At 44.7% G+C, this 21,162-nt stretch overlaps 1 protein-coding gene across 16 annotated transcripts in view; it reads right to left on the minus strand.

Moving 5' to 3' along the window:
• edaradd (EDAR-associated death domain) overlaps nucleotides 1-20,596 on the minus strand; it is a 55,029-nt gene extending 34,433 nt beyond the window's left edge. Inside the window, exons 1-2 of one of the 16 annotated variants that reach the window (XM_085980144.1) lie at nucleotides 19,185-20,596; nucleotides 18,887-18,962 (exon numbers count right to left, since the gene is read on the minus strand). In XM_085980144.1, the coding sequence (XP_085836270.1) occupies nucleotides 18,887-18,962; nucleotides 19,185-19,207 (99 nt within the window). In that variant the 5' untranslated portion in view covers nucleotides 19,208-20,596. Of the gene's footprint in view, nucleotides 1-18,661; nucleotides 18,865-18,886 lie in introns of those variants that run through there. The other 15 variants (XM_085980140.1, XM_085980146.1, XM_085980176.1 and 12 more) reach the window with 15 other exon arrangements.
• Nucleotides 20,597-21,162: the final 566 nt, after the last annotated feature.

The following is a 21,162-nucleotide window of genomic DNA, read 5'->3' on the forward strand; positions in this document are numbered from 1 at the left end:
ATGGATTCGGTGCTGCGGGATCTCAAATTTTTGTTCGTCTATCTGGATGACATACTGATCGCCAGCACCACAAAGGAGGACCATCTCAAGCATCTGCGCATTCTCTTTCGTCGCCTTCAGCAGCACGGCCTCCTTGTCAACCCGGCCAAATGCCAGTTCGGCCTGCAGCAAATCGACTTCTTAGGCCACCGCATCACTTCAGAGGGGGCAATGCCGCTTCGGGCTAAAGGTGGAGGTGATCGCCGCATTCCCGCGGCCGCAGTCCGTGAAGGCACTCCAGGAGTTCCTGGGTATGGTGAATTTTTACCATCGTTTTGTTCCCAGGGCTGCACAGCTCATGCGGCCGCTCTACGAGGCCCTCAGAGGGAAGCCGGGAAAGGAGCCCGTAGTTTGGACACCGGAAATGGACCGCGCTTTCGGGGCCACGAAGACTGCCCTCGCGAATGCGACATTGTTGGCACACCCCCTGCCAGGAGCCACCATCGCTCTCACGACTGACGCGTCGGACTACGCCATAGGGGCCGTCCAAGAGCAATGGGTCGACGGCACGTGGCAACCACTGGCGTTTTTTAGCCGCCAGCTGCGACGGCACGAACGCCAGTACAGTACCTTTGACAGGGAGCTGTTGGCGTTTTTGGTCATTCGCCATTTTCGTTTTCTGCTCGAAGGGCGCCACTTCACTGCGTTTGTCGACCATAAACCGCTGACATTCGCGATGGCCAAGACTGCCGAACCTTGGTCGGCTCGACAGCAGCGACAGCTTACATTTATTTCTGAATTTACCACCGACATCCGGCACGTGGCCGGCAAGGACAACGTGGTAGCGGATTGCCTTTCCCGCGCCACTGTCCAAGCTGTGCAGTTGGGGATCGATTATGCGAGAATGGCGGCCGACCAAGCTGCCGACCCGGACACTCAAGCCTTTCGTCTGACTCCGCCAGCCTTCAACCGAAGGATGTGCCGTTCCATTCTGCGGGCACCACTTTACTCTGACGTCTCCTTGGGAGACCCCCGTCTGATTGTTCCGTCCACCTGGCGTCGGAAAGTTTTCGACGCCATACACGGACTTTCGCATCCTGGCGTGAGGGCATCGCAGAAGTTGCTAGCATCCAAATTCGTCTGGAGAGGGATGCGCAAGGACATCCACGACTGGGCGAACACATGTGTGGTTTGTCAACGAGCCAAAGTACAACGACACGTCAGGGCCCCCTTGGCCACCTTCGAGGTACTGGAATGTCGGTTCGACCACGTCCACCTTGTGGGGCCACTCCCGCCGTCGCGGGGTTTCACACACCTTCTGACGATGGTAGATCGCACCACGAGATGGCCAGAGGTGGTTCCCCTGACGTCTACCACCTCTGCGGATGTCGCTCGAGCCTTTATCTCGTCATGGGTAGCACGTTTTGGGGTTCAGATGGATATTTCGTCCGACCGCGGTCCACAATTCTCATCTGAGCTTTGGAACGCGTTGGCCTCAGCCTTAGGCACCAAACTCCATCTCACCACGGCCTACCACCCGCAGGCGAATGGGCAGTGTGAGCGTTTTCATCGTTCATTGAAGGCGTCGCTCAGGGCCAGCCTCCTGGACGCGGCATGGGTCGATAAACTGCCTTGGGTTATGCTGGGGTTGCGCACGGCGCCAAAGGAGGACCTGCAGGCTTCGGCCGCGGAAATGGTTTATGGCCAGCTGCTCCGGGTACCAAGTGAATTCCTGCCGTCCCCTACACAGCTGTGGTCCGCAGCCACTCAGCAGGAAGCCCACCGGGAAGCGGCCCAGTGCTTCCGGCCAGTTCCGACGTCGCAACACGGTTTTCCTGCCTCCCACATTCCAGTGGAGTTGATGAAGGCCAAATTCGTGTTCGTTCTTCAAGATGCCCATCGCAGCCCACTCCAGCCCCTGTATATGGGTACTTTCCGGGTTTTACAGACAGAAGCTAAGACTTTTTTGGTCGACCTCGGGGGCAGGCCGGATCACATCTCCGTCGATCGCCTCAAGCCTGCGCACTTGGACCTTGAACAGCCAGTCGAGCCCGCTCAGCCACCGCGTAGGGGTCGACTGCCGGCTGCTGCCGCACCTGACCAGGCCGCTATCCCCTCCAGCTGCTCAGCGTTTTCCTCTCTGGGAATTTAGGAGTCGTTCAAACAGGCTTGTCCGACCTCCTCTGCGATTGACTTTACTTATTAAAGACAATTCTGGGGGGGCGTATGTGGCAAAGCCACCAAGAGACTCTTGCAGTAATGTATATAATTGCCTTTAACAGGGGCTTGTTACCTTTAAGTGTTTGCTCTGTATAAACAGCGCGGGTTCGGTAAAATGGCGATAGAGTGCGATGACGTCATCACGCAGGTCACGTGACGTTCCCAACAGCGGGAACCGTGATGACGTCAGAGGGGAGAGGCGTTCCCCCTCAGTCCTCGTGGGACCAGTTGGTGTACAGACCTGTATAGAGTTTCTCCTGTGTTTTTGTTTGTAACTTTTACTAGTGCATTAAACCACGTTTGGTCAACTGCTAGTTTCAGTCTCAGTACTTTCGTTAGGAGTTCAAGCACTCCTACAGGCTCATTATGGGCATGGAGAACATTGTGGCCAACTTCTCCAACTGAATTCTGCTCAAAGGACAAATCTAAGTGAATAATATGGCAACGTGAATATTAATGAGGTTTAGGAAACAAAACAGAGTCAAAGCTGCTGGGATCCAACTAAATGGATGACTGGGATTGTAAATGACAGAAATAAGGCTACCTGTTTCAGAATCAAGCATCCCAACTGGATTCTGATGAATGCTTCTAGCACAAGAACTATTGTTGCCTCTAACTTTAATCTGTCTGAGGACAATTGGTCAACAACATTTACTTCTGAATGGCTGCTGCTGTAAATGATGGCTATTTCTAAATTTACACTTTCTTGGTCTTCAATGTAACTTTGACATCTGTATTCTATCCAGCAGTAGTGCTGTGTTCACACTTTTTCTCTTTTCTTTTTCATTAATCCTCCCAAAATAGTTCAGTGTCCATTCCTGTCCTCTGTGAAGCCCCCCGGGATGCTTTTTATGCTAAGACATTAGATAAATTATTTTTTTGTTGTTGCTGTAGTTGTTAGGAAGATGGCAAGAGGTTGCAAGACATTAGTGCTGTTAAGTCACTTCCATTGTACATTTAAGGTGTTTGCTGATGCATTTTTTCTTACCAATCTTGTCCTTTTCCCTCCTGTAGATGTTAACTCCTTGCTGGGGTATGGGTTCCATGATGAGTTGCCCTTCAGTAACTTGCCCAAGTATCCATTAGTCATGTCTAAGCCTAGTCAACAGGCCATTTAAGTACAGGGGACATCACAGTGAAGGTCAAACAGCCACATGAATGCTTTCCCAACAGATGAGTGTGCCCACTGCTCACGAAACTGTACACTAACAAGAATCAACACCTTCAGGAAAGTAGCAGGGAAGAAAATTGTCCCAACAATTCTACCGTATCTGTACAATCAGCACTTATAGGGTTGGGGCAGGGAGGAAGGCTGGAGATGAGAAAGGAATAACTAATTACACAATTCGTGATCATGAAACGTATTCCTCACCATTAATTAAAATTTACTGTATAAATGTGGTTTATAAAGGGAAAAGAAAAAGATACTTATGCCTTTATTCATGTTCTAACTGCACTCTGCGGATTAGCATGCTACAGTTGAAAGCTTTCTCATTACAGGTTTCCACATGTCAAAATCTTTGAAGTGAGGAACTTTAAATGTGAAGAAATGTTTTTGCCTGACTTTTTGAATTATCTGTTGATGGCAAACAACTGGTTAACTCTTTGAGTACTGGGTTACCTTTGCAATATCAAAGCATAAAACATACTTTTCTGAGCCACAAGCCTTCAGAAAACTATGTTCAGTAGATTTAAGAAACTAAGATATATATTATATGATAATGTTTAAAAAAGATCTGCTAGACTTTTAGCCATATTAACAGTAGATTAGCTCAGGTCCTGATTTTGGAAGGGTCTAAAGCAAGCTAAATTGATGATCTGGGATTCTTCAGGCAGGACACCAGTAGATAGTTGAATCATCTTTAAAGACCATCTAAAACTGTCAATTTCATTATTTTCAAAAGAGTAGGTAACGTAAGAGGGTGGGCATGATCGTGTGTGTTTTTAGTTTATATTTACACTCAAGGAGAGAGATGCCGTCACTGGGAAATGGAACACTTGCCTATTTTAGGCATTCAGTGTTAGAATCAACCATTCTTAGACCAGATATAGCATAACCAGCAGCAGAATAAAGCTTCAATAATGTCTCAGCTTGAAATTTCCTGCAACAATTACTGTCAAATTAAGGATAGTTTTGTGCTGTGGGTCTATTTGCATTAGAAACTGGGTAGGACTACCCAAACATGTTTCACAAAGAATGCTTGTAGCTAGCTGAGAAGACTTTTATCCCATTATTTTGTGGTGGTTTCAAATTCAGGTCCTAGGAGTGAAAATACAGTTTCTTATCCTACAGCACCACTCATTTCCCTGTACGCTTTTTTAAGATGCTGAAATAACTTACTGGATAGCTTCAGAATGTCCAGGTTAAAAAAGAAACTAATATCTATATAGGGCTTTTCACATAACAAAACGCCCAAGGTATTTTACAGGAAGACCAGTAAATACCAAGCAGGAAGGGACAAGAACTCATGATTGAAGTGGTAAGGAGGAGAGAGATGGAGGTAAAATTGCCACCAAAATCTCACAGCATAAGACAAAGACTACTAGCTGTTAAAGTCATATGATATGCAGGAGGAGCTGCAGGAACAGACTGATGCACTATTGTTGATGGCCAGTCTTTACAATTCAGTATAGCTGAGGGGGTGAGGACAACAAAGAAACTGAAAAAAAAAATGGATATTTCAGGAAACTGAAGGAAAAGATCACAGAAAGCAAGGCTAAACACAAACAGTGAGTAGAGACATCCTAATATGAGATTTTTTTTTAACCAGCGTGCAGAAATGTAGAAAACAATATGACCTTAAATCAAGAAAAAAAGGGATGAAATCTAAACACACCAAGAGAACTAGACTGCAGAGAATAAAAGAAAACCAGCCAAAATTAGAGTCTCATCACAACATTACTGCATCTGGCAGTTCAGATTAAGAAAAATAATTAGGTAGTTTTGAGTACACTTTTGGGGAGAGGAGTGATTAAGATTATTCTTGTTAAAATTCCAACAGTGTTAGATGGATTCTTTACATATTTTTAACATTTAAATTTAAATGGAAGTTGCACTCAGTTCTTTATGAAATGTATTTCTGGAGCCATTACTTGTGAAGAGAGAACAATTAGCTGTCAAATTCTCCTTTATTGCAAACCCCACAGACAAATTCCTGTAGGAGCAAGTCAAATGTTTCAACAAGATTCACTCGAAACCAAAACTGCCTTTATCAGCAAAATTGACTTTTACCGACTGAGCCAAAGCTTATGGTGGGTGATAACTCTTTAGCCATTTTATTTCACAGCACAAGTATAGAGCACATTTCAGTAATCCTGTGCCTAAATATCCATTATTGTGGTTTGTGGGGTTGGGCAGCTCCGGATTGGCTTCTTGGCTGATCCAAATCCTAGCCTCAATTATTTTCGATGGGGCTACTGCAGGCTGCTCCTCATTGCTGATATCACGCTGTGGCCTAGCAAAGTGGAAGACACCTGACTTATTAACAAATATTTTGTAGTATTTAAAAAATATATATATTTGATGATCTGTGATAATGTCAATTTTTAAAAATTGTCTCCCTCGTATCCAGGGTCTTTGGTCCCGATTTTAATTGCTACCACCTGGCAGAAACCAGGCCGGGGGGGGGGGGGACCCAGTTAAAATAACAGGGGACACTTACTCCCACCGATCCTGCTTCCTTTCCGTCGGGTCCCCATATTAACCTGCTCTTTTGAGCAGGTGAGAAGGACACCCGCAGGAAGGAGGTGGGGTCCTGTTTTAAATATGCAGATCGGGTTCGATGATGTCATCGGGATCCCATCTGCAATATTAAACTGAGGCCTGGGGGTGGGGGGTGCAGGCAGCGTTGACTGCCCTGTCAGGTAAAACCTGCCAGGAGCAGGATCCTGGGCCGGAAGATAAGTTTTACATTTATTTTTTATGTTTTCTTGTGGGCCAGGAGTGCTCCATTACCTTGGACCTCCCTTGTGCCGGGCTACCCCACTCCCCGATCGCATCCGCAATCCACCGTACCCACCACCAGCCCCCTACCTCCCGATTGCAACCCCAAGCTCTCAGCCTCCCCTCCCACCTCCCGATCGCAGCTCTGAGCTCTCCCCCCCTCACTAACTTCCGTCCCCACGGGTCCCCAGCTGCGGCTTCCTGCCACTTGCTTGCGCTCCCGCCCGCCAGCCAGTCTATCAATCTGGCTGGTTGCCTGGCGGGAGGCTGCAGCATGTTATTTAAATGAGGCCCAGCCGTTAAGATCGGCAGGGTCTCCCTGTCCCTCGCCTTGCCAGATTTTCCATGTGCTATCGCGCTCCCCTGCAACCTTCCTGCCTCCCTATTCATATCGAGGCCATTATTCATAAGAACATAAGAACGTAAGAACTAGGAGCAGGAGTAGGCCAATCGTCCCCTCAAGCCTGCTCCGCCATTCAATAAGATCATGGCTGATCTGATCCTAACCGCCAATCTACTATCACAGAACCATCTCCTGAATCGAACAGAATTAGACACACAAAATAGGAGCAGGATCAGGCTACACGGCCCCTGGGCCATGACCGATCCGAACCTAGACTCATGTCCAAATTCCTGCCCGCTCCCCATAACCTTTTATTCCCTTTACTTCTAGGAAACTGTCTATTTCTGTTTTAAATTTATGTAATGATGTAGCTTCTACAGCTTTTTGGGGCAGCATATTCCATAGACCTACCACCCTCTGAGTGAAGTAGTTCCTCCTCATCTCAGTTTTGAAAGAGCAGCCCCTTATTCTAAGACTATGCCCCCTAGTTCTAGTTTCACCCATCATCGGGAACATCCTCCCCGCATCCACCCGATCCAACCCCTTCACAAGCTTATATGTTTCAATAAGATCGCCTCTCATTCTTCTGAACTCCAATGAGTGGAGTCCCAATCTACTCAACCTCTCCTCATATGTCCATCCCCTCATCCCCGGGATTAACCGAGTGAACCTTCTTTGTACTGACTCGAGAGCAAGTATGTCCTTTCTTAAGTATGGACACCAAAACTGTATGCAGTATTCCAGGTGCGGTCTCACCAATACCTTGTACAACTGAAGCAATACCTCCCTATTTTTATATTCTATCCCCCTAGCAATGAAAGCCAACATTCCATTGGCCTTCTTAATCACTTGCTGCACCTGCATACTAACCTTTTGAGTTTCGTGCAGCAGGACCCCCAGATCCCTTTGTACTTCAGTACTTTCCAGTTTCTTGCCATTAAGATAATAACTTGCTCTACGATTTTTCCTGCCAAAGTGCATAACCTCACACTTTCCAGTATTGTATTCCATCTGCCAAATCTCTGCCCACTTACTTAGCCTGTCTATGTCCCCTTGCAGGTTTTTTATGTCCTCCTCACTCACTACTTTCCCTCCCATCTTAGTATCATCTGCAAACTTTGATATGTTACACTCGGTCCCCTCCTCCAAATCGTTAATATAGATTGTAAAGAGTTGGGGACCCAGCACTGACCCCTGCGGAACACCACTAGTTACTGATTGCCAGTCTGAGAATGAACCATTTATCCCAACTCTCTGCCTTCTGTTAGATAGCCAATCCTCTATCCATGCCAGAATATTACCCCCAATCCCGTGATTTTTTATCTTAAGCAATAATCTTTTGTGTGGCACCTTGTCAAATGCCTTTTGGAAGTCTAAATACACTACGTCCACTGGTTCCCCTTTATCCACCCTATATGTTACTTCCTCAAAGAACTCCAGCAAATTTGTCAAACATGACTTCCCCTTCATAAAACCATGCTGACTTTGTCCTATTAAATTATGATTATCCAAATGTCCTGTTACTGTCTCCTTAATAATGGACTCCAAAATTTTACCTACCACAGATGTTAGGCTAACCGGTCTATAGTTTCCAGCCTTCTGTCTACTGCCCTTTTTAAATAAGGGCGTTACATTAGCAGTTTTCCAGTCTGCCGGGACCTTTGCTGAGTCCAGGGAGTTTTGGAAAATTACCAATGCATCCACAATCCCTACCGCCACTTCCCTCAAGACCCTAGGATGTAAGCCATCAGGTCCAGGTGATTTATCTGCCTTGAGTCCCATTATTTTACCAAGTACCACTTCCTTAGTGATTTTGATCGTGTTTAGCTCCTCCCCCCCATAGCCCCCTGTTTGTCCAATGTTGGGATATTCTTAGTGTCTTCTACTGTAAAGACTGATACAAAATATTCAGTGTTTTTGCCATCTCCATATTTCCCACCATTAATTTCCCGGTCTCATCCTCTAAGGGACCAACATTTACTTTAGCCACCCTTTTTCTTTTTATATAACTATAAAAACTCTTACTATCTGTTTTTATATTTTTTGCTAATTTACTTTCATAATCTATCTTCCCTTTCTTAATCAATCTTTTTGTTATTTTTTGCTGTCTTTTAAAGTTTTCCCAATCCTCTATCCTCCCAATAGATTTGGCTACCTTATATGCCCTTGTTTTTAGTCGAATACTATCCTTAATAAGCGTAGGGTCAGTAACATGGAAGCTGGGCCAGACAGGGAGGCAGGTTCCTTGCTTTGAAGGACATAATGAACCAGTTTGTTTTTTTCAACAATCCTGCAAGTTTCATGATCATTATCATTTTTTGACTTCTATTTTACAACTTGCCATAGTGGAATTTGAAATCATGACATCTGGTTTGCCATTCCTGTACCATAACCACTGAGCTCTCAGAGTAAGTTTGCAGGGAACATAAAAACTGACTGTAAAAGCTTCTATAGATATGTGAAGAGAAAAAGATTGGTGAACTCAAGCATAGGTCCCTTGCAGTCAGAATCAACGGAATTTATAATGGGGAACAAAGAAATGGCTGACCAATTAAATACATACTTTGGTTCTGTCTTCACAAAGGAGGACACAAATAACCTCCCAGCGATGTCGGGGAACATAGGGTCTAATGCGAGGGAGGAATTGAATGAAATCAGTATTTGTAGGGAAATGGTGTTAGGGAAATTGACGGGATTGAAGGCCGATAAATCCCCAGGGCCTGATAATCTACATCCCAGGGTACTTAAGGAAGTGGCCCTAGAAATAGTAGATGCACTGCTGGTCATCTTCCAAAATTCTATAGACTCTGGAACAGCTCCCATGGATTGGAGTATAGCTAATGTAACCCCGCTATTTAAAAAAGGTGGTAGAGAGAAAACGGGGAATTATAGACCAGTAAGTCTGACATCAGTAGTGGGGAAAATGCTGGAGTCCATTATAAAAGATGCACTAGCAGAGCACTTGGAAAACAGTGACAGGATCGGACAAAGTCAACATGGATTTACAAAAGGTAAATCATGCTCGACTAATCTACTGCAATTTTTTGAGGATGTAACTAGTAGAATAGATAAGGGAGAACCAGTGGATGTGGTGTATTTGGACTTTCAGAAGGCTTTCGATAAGGTCCCACATAAGAGATTAGCGTGCAAAGTTAAAGCACATAGGATTGGGGGTAATGTACTGTCTTGGATAGAGAACTGGTTGGCAGACAGGAAGCAAAGAGTTGGAATAAACGGGTCTTTTTCCAAGTGACAGGCAGTGACTAGTGGGGTACCGCAGGGATCGGTGCTAGGACCCCAGCTAATATATATATGATCTAGACGAGGGAACTAGATGTAATATCTCCAAGTTTGCAGATGACACAAAGCTGGGTGGGCGTGTGTGCTGTGCGGAGGATGCAGCGAAACTCCAGTATGATTTGGACAGGTTGGGTGATTATACTGCATTTGCCATGCATCTGCCCAATGTGGATAAATGCGGTGGCAAAAACAGGAAGACAGATCTGAACGGCAATAGATTGGGAAAAGGGGAAGTGCAACGAGACCTGGGTATCCTTGTGCACCAGTCGCTGAAGTTAAGCATGCAGGTGCAGCAGGCGGTTAAGAAGGCAAATGGTATGTTGGTCTTCATAGCGAGAGGATTTGAGTACAGGAGCAAGGATGTCTTTCTGCAGTTGTACAGAGCCTTGGTGAGACCACACCTTGAGTATTGTGTGCAGTTTTGGTCACCTTATCTGAGGAAGGATGTTCTTGCCATGGAGAGAGTGCAGCGAAGAATCACCAGACTGATACCTGGGATGGCAGGAATGACGTATGAGGAGAGATTGGGTCGATTAGGCTTATATTCGCTGGAGTTTAGAAGAATGAGAGGGGATCTCATTGAAACTTATAAAATTCTAACAGGACTAGACAGGCTAGATGCAGGAAGGATGTTCCCGATGGCGGAGGAGTCCAGAACCAGGGGTCACAGTCTAAGGATAAGGAGTAAGCCATTTAGGGCAGGGATAAGGAGGAATTTCTTCACCCAGAGTGTGGTGAACCTGTGGAATTCTCTACCACACAAGGCAGTTGAGGCCAATTCATTAAATATATTCAGGAAGGGGTTAGATATATTTCTTAAGGCTAAAGGGATCAAGGGATATGGGGAGAAAGCAGGGACAGGGTACTGAATTTGGATGATCAGCCATGATCTCATTAAATGGCGGAACAGGCTCGAGGGGCCGAATGGCCTACTCCTGCTCCTATCTTCTATGTTTCTATGAGCTAGTGTACCCTGTCTCACATCACATCAAATTGTGGATGAGCTAGAACTTCCTACAACTGTAAGACCAAAGTCAGCTTATTTGGTTCTTGCTCGCCTGATTCCTTTTATTCTTCCTGGCAGTTCTGTTTGACCCTTAGCTAAGCTTCAAACTCCACATCTACCCCATAATCAAGGCTATTTCCACCTCTGCAATATTGTCTAGCTCATTCCCTGCCACCTGGAACCCTGATCCACACCTTCAGACTTAATTTCTCCCATGCTCTCCTCACCAGCCTCGAGATCCTTCCTACACAACCTCCAATTTATCCAGATATCTGCCAACCATCAACCATCTCTTCTTTCCTTGCTGACCTCCAGTCATGCACTGATTTTAAAATTCCATCCTTGTCTACTAGTCTCCCCATGGCATCCCTCCAACCTACCTCTTTGATCATCTAAGCCCACAACCTAGTTCATACTCTTCACACTTCTATATCTGGACTACTGTATGTCCCCCTTTCCACCTGCTCCACCATTTGTGGCACAGCTTTTAGCCATCAAAACCTTGCACGTGAACTCTTTTCCTAAACCCCTCCACTTTGTGTCATCTCTCCTCACCTTCAAAAGTGTCCTCCAACCTACCCCTTTAACCTTGCCTTTGGTCACCACTTATAAATCTTCTCCCATTTCCTGCATGGTGTCTGACTTTGCCCCTCTCGTGAAGCACCTTAGGATGCACCACTGTGCTAAAGCTGCTATAAAAATGTATCTTGTTCTTTGCTAGTTCAATTAAAGTATTCAAAAGAAAATGTAATTCCTGGTTCAGCAAAGTGGACCTGTGGAGTGAAGAAAAATATTAAAAATGGATCATGAAGCAGGACCTGGATGAGCTCAATTACCTGTGGCTTCTGTTGTAACTTGTATATTATCTAGTAGAGCACAAGATGACTTCAAGCAACGCCTACTCTAAGCTACTGAGATCATTATATTTCAAATGAAATTTTAAGATGTTTATAAATTATGAACAGGACTAGAGATAAAAATAAAAAGCAGTAAAGGGTTAAGGATGATACCATCTCAGGAGTCAGTTTTTAAGAAAATTAAATTAACACATTCTTAGATATTGATTCTCAATGCACCAATTGATATCAGAATGAGGTACATCCCAATAAAGCACATTCCAAGAGCTGTTTAGTTAGGTGCAGGTGGAATCTAGGGAGAGTAGAATACAAGCTGTCCAGAAACTGACATTTTCTGATGAAATGTGTCACTCAAGATATTTATCTAGTCAACTGGTGAAAATGTTTGTTTCAATTTTCCCTCACCTTTCTGTATTTTCCCTAGCTTGTTTTGCTCATGCATGTGTCTTCTGACCTGTTCTTTTCATATTCTTATCCCTTTATCTTTCTCAGTTGCCATCATTCCCTATTGCCCAGCATCCCACTATTTTTGAGGCCTTAATCACACAGACTGCCAGACCACAGTGAAAATCTTCCCATCACTGCACAACATAGGATACCACAAAAGCTTTAAAATGACAGTATATAAAAACTGGGCAGTTTCAAGCTAGCTCCTAGTGGGAGTGAATCCACAGCACTAAACTGCCAACAAATTGACAGTGATTCATAATTACACTCGCAGAGGCCCTAACAATGGAAAAATGTGCACAGGTATAGAATAGACTGCTCTTCTAACATTGGGTTGAAAGCACTGTATTGGAGAGTTGAGCAAGCATTAAATGGAGTATAAATGAGGCAGTGCTGTGATGTAATACCCCAATGGCAAGGAACACTGCCTTGCAAGATGTTTTTAATTCACTGCCCCTGAAGGCAAAGCACACTGCTGCTGCTTGCTGTTAGACCTACACATTTATTTCCGTAGCAGGGAGGCTGAGCTCTCAGTCCACACATATAAGCCAACAATATGACTTCCAGGTTGCTGGACACAAAAATCCTTCCCCCAACATTGGGGAATGCCTGCAGGCAGAATGCCAAAGTGGAATGTGACTTTATAGTAATGTGCACACGCGTATCCTGATCATTTGTAGTTGTACTGGTATTGCCAAATCCATTCACAGCATAAAAACATGGTCATGTTGCCAAGATTAACAACACAAATGTATATTGCCATTTATCTGGTCTGTGCTACCTTCTGTGGACACGGGATGAGAAAAAAAAAGGAAAGTGCTCCAGTCCAGAGCATTAATATTCCAAAATAACCACCAAAATACTGTATAAACAGTCTTACAAAAAACTAATTACAGGGTCGTGAATTATAGAAAAGAAACTACTCATTATTCTATCAACACATGTTTATGCTGTCTGTTATACAGGTCTGCAACCACTTGTCATCAGTAACTAATTATTTCAGAAGTACACATACATCTCAACAATCTTTACAAAGCAAGAAATCACTGCACACATATGAAAGAAACCTCTTAGTAAATTCAAATGAACTCAGTTAACATATAGATTTAGTTTTCTATGATTCTATGAAATAAAGCTTCTTAGACCTAACGCTTCCCAAGATATGCTCCCTCCAACATAAGGTCAGAAATGGGGATGTTCGTTGATGACTGCACAGTGTTCAGCGCCATTCACAACTCCTAGATAATGAAGCAGTCCATGCCCTCATGCAACAAGACCTGGATGACGTTCAGGCTTGGGCTGATAAGTGGCAGGTAACAGTCGCGCACCAGAAGTGCCAGGCAATGACTATCTCCAACAAGCGAGAGTCTAACCACCTCCCCTTGACATTCAATGGCATTACCATCGCTGAATCCCCCACCATCAACATTCTGGGGGTCATCATTGACCAGCCACATAAATACTGTGGCAACAAGAGCAGGTCAGAGGCTAGGTATTCTGTGGCGAGTGTCTCACCTCCCGACTCCCCAAAGCCTTTCCACCATCTACAAGGCACAAGTAAGGAGTGTGATGGAATACTCTCCACTTGCCTGGATGAGTGCAGCTCAAGAAGCTCGACACCATCGAGGACAAAGCAGCCCATTTGATTGGCACCCCATCCATCACCTTAAACATTCACCCCCTCCACCACCAGTGTACCATGGCTGCAGTGTGTACCATCTACAAGATACACTGCAGCAACTTGCCAAAGCTTCTTCGACAGCACCTCCCAAACCCGCAACCTCTTCCACCTAGAAGGACAAGGGCAGCAGGCACATGGGAACACCACAACCTCCAAGTTCCCCTTCAAGTCACACACCATCCGGATTTAGAAGTATATCGCCGATCCTTCATCGTCGCTGGGTCAAAATCCTGGAACTCCCTACCTAACAGCACTGCGGGAGTACCATCACCACACCGACTGCAGCGGTCCAAGGCGGCGGCTCACCACCACCTTCTCAAGGGCAACTAGGGATGGGCAATAAATGCTGGCCTTGCCAGCGACGCCCAAATCCCATAAGCGAATTTTAAAAAAGAAATTCGTGGAGGTACTTAATAAGAACTTTGCTTCAATTTTATAGAAGAGAAGAATACTGTGTAAGTGATAAATCCTAAACTGGTTAAAAGTGAGATGAGAGATATAACATAAAAAAGTAATATATTAGAGGAATTAGCTCAGCTAACGGAGGAGAGATTGCAGGGGCCTGATGGAATACATCTAAGGATCCTGAGGGAAATGGAAGAAGGAGTGACAGAGGCCCAAGAAATTATTTCAGGGTTTTATCAAGAGTGGATGTGTGCCAGAAGACTGAAGAGTGGCCAATGTAATACTCATTTTCAAAAAGGGAGACAAGGCTAACCCAGGTAATTACAGGCCAGTTAGTTTAACATTTATGGAAGGGGAAATTTGGACATTTCTAAATATCTAGATGATGAAGAGAAAATTGGCATTACTTTTTGCAGAGGTTTTCCAAATCGTCTACTGTAACTTTGGCAGAAGATCTGTGGCAACCCTGTAGAAACGGCATAAACACCGTTTACACCGAGGTTTCCGTGGGTGTTCTGCCGAAGTTACGATGGACGACAGGGAGAACATCCTTGGAAATTCAACTTCAACCCAAATAGCTAGAAGCTGCCAACAAAAGAGTTCAGAAAGGAAAATGTTCCCATTAATGTATATATATTTCAAGCACCAATTTAGGAATTATTCACCAGTAAGGCAACAGCACAAACAATGGTCCTTTCCAAACTTACAGGTCCACAAAATTCAAACCAGACAATAAAGGCAAATAGAACTGAGTTGCCTGGGCTTTGTGCACCAAATTGCTAGTACTTGTGGACATGGCTCATGGACCATAATTTGCACACCTTGTTCTAGAATTTCGAGCATTATAAATTACAGGATGTAGCTTCCCACTGATTTTTAATAACTGCACAGAACAGACAACCTGCTTGCTTCACCCTGTCCAAAATGCAAATTTCTTTAATTCACAACAGCTCATTTTTAGTTTGGTGAATTAGAACGGCATTCCAATAAATGCATTCCATTAGCAACTAATTTACACATTAATCAAGCATTTTAATAGACAACAGTGTAACACAGCTGAACCAAGAACAGAAAACGCTAGAAACACTCAGCAAGTAAGGCTGCATCTGTTGAGAGAACACAAGTTGATCTTTCAGTATTGAGCCCTTCCTCAGAACAGCTGGTTGCTGATCAATTCAACGCTTGGCAGTCAACGTTTCAACTCTCCATTTTCACCCAACTCCAGTTGCAGAGAAACATTACTATTTAAGGCAGAATCTGGTCCCGAGATGTGGCCCAGCGAGAATGGTGCATGGGAGGGGTTAAAATTGGAAAATTCTAGCTCCTGGCTCCAACAGGCCACATTCCTGGCTGCCGTAATTTTATGATGGCAACTCACGCCATCGACAAGGCTCCCACTAAAGGCAGGTGGGGGCCAACTTAATATTCAAAAGTCACACCTGATGACATCATCGGTGCAGCAACGTAATCTTTACTTCAAGTCAGGGGGAGTGCTGCACTGTCTGCAGCCCGACAACAGAAACACAGCGGGAGGTGCCGACTGGCTAGAAAAGGCCAAGGTAAGTCTTTAAAAATGGTTTTTCTCAGAATTCCTCGTGGGCCAGAAGAGTACCTGGGCCTCCTCCAATCACCATGGAGCTATGCCACCTCCCACCCCCTCGCGACTAGCTTCTACTTCCACCAACTGCAGGGGACCATTCCCACGAGACCCCAGCTGCGGCCTCCTGGTGTCAAATTCCCACTCCTACCCAGTGAACAGAAGGTAAATCTGGCCGGGTGTTGGGCGGTACTTTGGGAACTTTTATTTAAATGAGACCCAGCCGTTACGATCTGCAGGGCCTCCACGTCCCTGGATTCTCCAGGTGCGCCACCCGCTTTGGGGCACATGCACACCGTTCCTGACCCCTTTATAAAATCACAGCTGTTGTTACAAATGAGGTAAAAAAAACTTCACTCTTCTCCTCTCCCCTTCCCACTGATTTTACTCTAGTGTCTTTGTGACTTCCATTATTCTCTAATCAGCAGACGGAAGTGAGCCAGACTGCTTAAAGGTTGAGTCAAGTCAAGGCTGAGCTAAAGATTGCTCTAGCTCTCCATGCCAAATTTCAACTGAGCCAATAAAAGACATCAAGATAAAAAGTACAGATATTACATTTCAAAAACAAACAACACTGAGGAGAGAAATGTGGTTGAACAAATACTGTAGTAAAGAACCATGATAAAACTCATGGACATGGACACTATTTATGGAAACTAAAGTCATTCAAAAAAGGAGCAATCATTTGGTATGGACTTCTATACTCAGCTGATGAATATTTGTAAAATCCTGTTGAGACAACAATGCCTGCTCAGCATTCATGTGCTATGGTTGGTAGTGGTTTCAAGGAAGATCACTTTCTTACATCTGGCATAGGAGGAGGTAAGGGTGCAGTATGTTGCAGTAGCTGATCACCTCAAACACCTCCTGTAGTACCCAACTTCGGAAGGCCTTTGCGGCTGTGAGAAGCAATTCCTCCGAGTAGTCGTCCTCCTGGTGTGCTGCGGCTTACATCTCCCCTTTCCTCAGTGCCACTGGTTTATTGTCATCCATGTATTTTAGGCCTTCCTGGAGTGCAAAATTGTGTAGGGCACAGCATAAGAAGATAGGAACAGGAGGAGGCCATTCAGCCCCTTAAGCCTGTTAATTCAGTTAGATCATGGCTGATCTGTATCTTAACTCCATTTACCTGCCTTGGTTCCATGCAATCATGCATGCAATCAGGATCCTTGCTACCCTTTGGGGCATGTACTGCAGGACTATGCCAGATCTGTCCAGGCAGATTTTTAAGTCTCTTATGGTCCTCCCCACCATAAGCGTTCTTGCTGCGATGACCTAGTTGTATCTGTCCTGGGGTCTCAGTGGAGTCATGAGCCAAGGCTTTGTCTTCCAAGATCCATCCATTCACATGGTCATCCTCATGGAAAAGGTCAGGGAGTGCTGTGTTGAAAAATAAATGCATCATTGCAATTAACTGCATGCTGGGCATTGACATACAGGATCTTCTGGTTGGCATCACAATTTATATACTGAGCGAATGGAACCCCTTTCTGTTCATGTATGTCAAAGGCTGTTCTGTTGGCATCTTCAGTGTCATGTGTGTGGCATTTATGGCATCCTGCATCCTGGGGAATCCATATAGTGGATAGAGCTCCCACGGCTCTCTCCCTCTGCTCCATGGGTGTGATGGCAAATTTGATAAACACTGCTGCTCTGTTGAAGAAAATGTCTGTTACCCAACATGACTGCACCCTGGCTGAAGTTACACAGATCCCCTATGACAGCTTGGAAGGATTCTGAGCCAAGAAAATTCAAGGCAAAGATAACTACATCTTCCATTTATATAGCACATTTAATATAGTAAAACATCCCATGGTAATTTTCATAGCCACAATCAGAACAGTTCTGGCAGTGGAGTGGGGCTGCCAATCTTCACATAGAAGGGTGCACATATGTACAATAGCAGCTTTAAAGAATCACACCCTTCTCACATAAAGCTTCTCTGATGGATCCTCAAAAGAACTGTGCAGCTTATAAACATGCTGTGGAAGATAACCTGGGGGGCTGGTGTCTTCTGCTATGCTGCCTTATTCTCTTGAGACATTCGAAGTCTGGGGGTGGATCCAAAAATGTAGGGGTAGGGTGAGACTGTAACACTGGAGGGGGGGGAGAGAAGCAGGGTAAAATGCAAGTCTCAGTGAACACTCCCACAAAAGAAAGTTTGAAAGAAGGTTCTGTGAAGCCCGAAATCTACAAGCAAAGCTTGGGGACTCTACGAAGTTCTGAAACTCCTCACTTCCACCTGAATTGTGTGACTGGGGGAACAGCGGCACCTGTTTTATGTTGGTGTAAGTTACCCGGAGTGCAATAGTAGTGTAAAAGCAGGAAATTCTCATCCACAGCGCCACCAGGTGACTCGTACACGGGACTTGGGCGGGCAGATAGTGAAAGCTATAGAATGGTTACAGCCATGCCGGAAAAAAAGTTACTAAAGAGTAAGGAAACTTACATTTAGCACATATAGCGGATTGCAATAAAATGCATTTTTTCTATCTTATCAAGTCAATAACGGCGTAATTAACAGAGCAAGGAAATTCTGGGCAATTTTTGTTGATTAATCTGCGTAATACCATCAACCTAGAAATCAAGAACTGAATGTGAAGCAAAATAGGTTAAAATAGTTTAACATTTCTAACGGATAAAGCAAAGTTAAAAACCGTGAACACGAAGTTAAATAAAACAAGGGTAAAATATGAAGAAATAAAAAGCTGGTGTAGTTATTTAAAAAACATGAACTACTCGATTATAAAAGCGTACAGTATCGACCCAAATACAAATTAATTCTATAGATCATTAACACCCGACTTGAGTTATTAATCTTTTTTTAAGTACTACAAACGTGATGCCCCTTGTATACATTCCCACAGTTAAAACTGATCATACCCGATGCTTCTCCAATGTTCATGTAACACGCATACTTGAATCAAAATGACCTCCAATAATCGCATTATGTAAAGTGAACGCTCCAAATACCAGACCGACCGTAAAATTATAGCATCAAAATATAGCGCTGCTTAAGCGCATTGTCGTTGCCTCTTTGCTACTCTCTGGGGAAATAAGACACCAGCAATCAGACGCCAAGATCTCAGCAGTGCAAGTTTACAGTACCTTCAGGCACTTGCCCGTCCTGTGGTTGAAGGGTCGCCATGCGAGCGGACTCTGATGAGACCGGCTGGGAGCGTTGCTGTAAGTGGAAAGAAGAACGCGAATGAAATAAGGTAGGAGTGTAAGGCAGTACGTGCGGGAGCTGGGCTTCACTTCCTGGGACTTGATGCTGCGGTGAGCGCATGGTGTTGGCAGGGAGAGGGAATCTGGTACACGGGCGTTCCCTGCAGGTGTCACTCCGGGGGAGAGGTGGGTGGAGTGAGTCTGGAAAGCCACCAGCTCACGCTGCTGCTGCTCGTACCCTGCTGTATGGCGCTGTACCATGAGAGAAAACCGTGCAAAGTCGTCGTTTTCATGTGAAGGATTTCCATCGCGCGTCCGATTGGGGTGGGTTATTTTAATCGTTTCTTTCTCCCTCCTTTCTCCCTTGAGGTGAAAAGCTGTCGAAACGTTTTGGACCAACAGTTCTGTGGAAAAAAAACAAGCCTGAGTTTCATGGGCTTCATTTGATTGAAAACGTTCAGAGCGGTTCTGTATGTCTGTCTGTTGTTTTGGCGAAGTACTAATGTGTTAGGCTTCTACTTTTTCCTCTCAGTACTTTTTCCCAAAAGTCCAAATTCCCTCGTAGTAATGCAGCCAGTAGAGGAACCCAGAGCCTTCTCTGCAGACCGGAATTGAATTCCTCAGTGAGGACTCGAAGCCGGCAAACTCCTCCAGAAGTCATTGCTCGTTGTTTGCACTGAACTCGGTCAATCTATGTACCTCACAGTGAAATATTCTGACTGAGAATAGTGTAAAAATGCCTTTAACCCCATCCGTTAACAATTAGTGTTTAGGTAGTCTTAAAAATAACACGTGCAAATTAATTCTATACAAATATAACAAGTGCTGGAGGAGCCTCTGCCCTTGTCCAACAGGTATGAGGTTCTTGCTGCCTGTGTGGATAAGGGAAAAGCCTGCAGGATGGATGAGCAAGCTAACCGTGGCACCATGATGCAGGAGGCAATTCAAGTGGGGGGAGTGAAAGGGAATGTAGTTGTGGTAGGGGACAGTATAGTCAGGGGGATAGATGCTGTTCTCTGCAGCCGTGACCAAGAGATCCGAAGGTTGTGTTGCCTGCCCAGTGTCAGGGTTAAAGGCATCTCCTCGCGGCTGGAGAAGAACTTGGAGGGGGAGGATCCAGTTGTCGTGGTTCACGTAGGAACCAACGACATAGGTAGAACTAGGAATGAGGTTCTGCTGACGGAGTTTGAGGAGCTAGGGTCCAAATTAAAAAGCAGAACCTCAAAGGCAATAATTTCTGGATTGTTACCTGAACCACGCGCAAATTGGCATAGGGACAAACAGATTAGAGGTTTAAATGCGTGACTCAAAGAATGGTGTGGGAGGAAGGGGTTTGAAAGAGTGAGCTGTTCTGTTGGGACGGGCTCCACTTAAACTGGGCTGGGACCAGTGTCCTGATGAACCGAATAACTAGGGCAGTAGACGGCTTTAAACTAATGGAGTGGGAGGCTTCAGGAAAGAGTAAATTTAAAAGCAGTGAGCAGAGTAGAGTTTTGGGTAAAAATAAGCAGAGTGGGTCAGGAAGGGACAGAGAGTAACAAAGGTAATAAGGCATCAGTGACTAAGGTGACATCAGGGAAAAATAGAAAAAGTCTAAGCTAAAAGCACTATATCTGAATGCGTGAAGCATTCACAACAAAATAGATGAACTAATAGCGCAGATAGAAATGAACAGGTTTGATCTAATAGCCATAACGGAGACGTGGTTGCAGAGTGGCTAAGGTTGAGAACTAAATATTCCAGGATACTTAACTTTTTGAAGATATAGGCAAAATGGAAAAGGAGGAGGGGTAGCTCTGATAATAAAGAATGGGATAAAGACAGTACAGAGAAAGGATCTTGGCTCTGGAAATCAAGAAGTAGAATCAGTTTGGGTGGAGCTAAGAAACAGCAAGGGGCAGAAAACATTGGTGGGAGTTGTTTATAGGCCCCCAAACAGTAGTTGTAATGTAGGGCAGAGTATAAATCAGGAAATTAGAGGCACATGTAACAAGGGTAATACAGTAATCATGGTGGATTTTAATCTACATATAGACTGGACAAACCACATTTAAAAAAAAAAAAAAAAAATTATTCATTTTTATGGGATGTGGGCATTGCTGGCAAGGCCAGCATTTACTGCCCATCCCTAATTGCCCTTGAGAAGGTGGTGGTGAGCCGCCTTCTTGAACCGCTGCAGTCCATGTGGTGAAGGTACTCCCACAGTGCTGTTAGGT

This window comes from Somniosus microcephalus, chromosome 3 (assembly GCF_052327205.1).
Source record: "Somniosus microcephalus isolate GS21.2 chromosome 3, FLI_Smic_1.0, whole genome shotgun sequence".
Taxonomy (NCBI): Eukaryota; Metazoa; Chordata; class Chondrichthyes; order Squaliformes; family Somniosidae; genus Somniosus; species Somniosus microcephalus.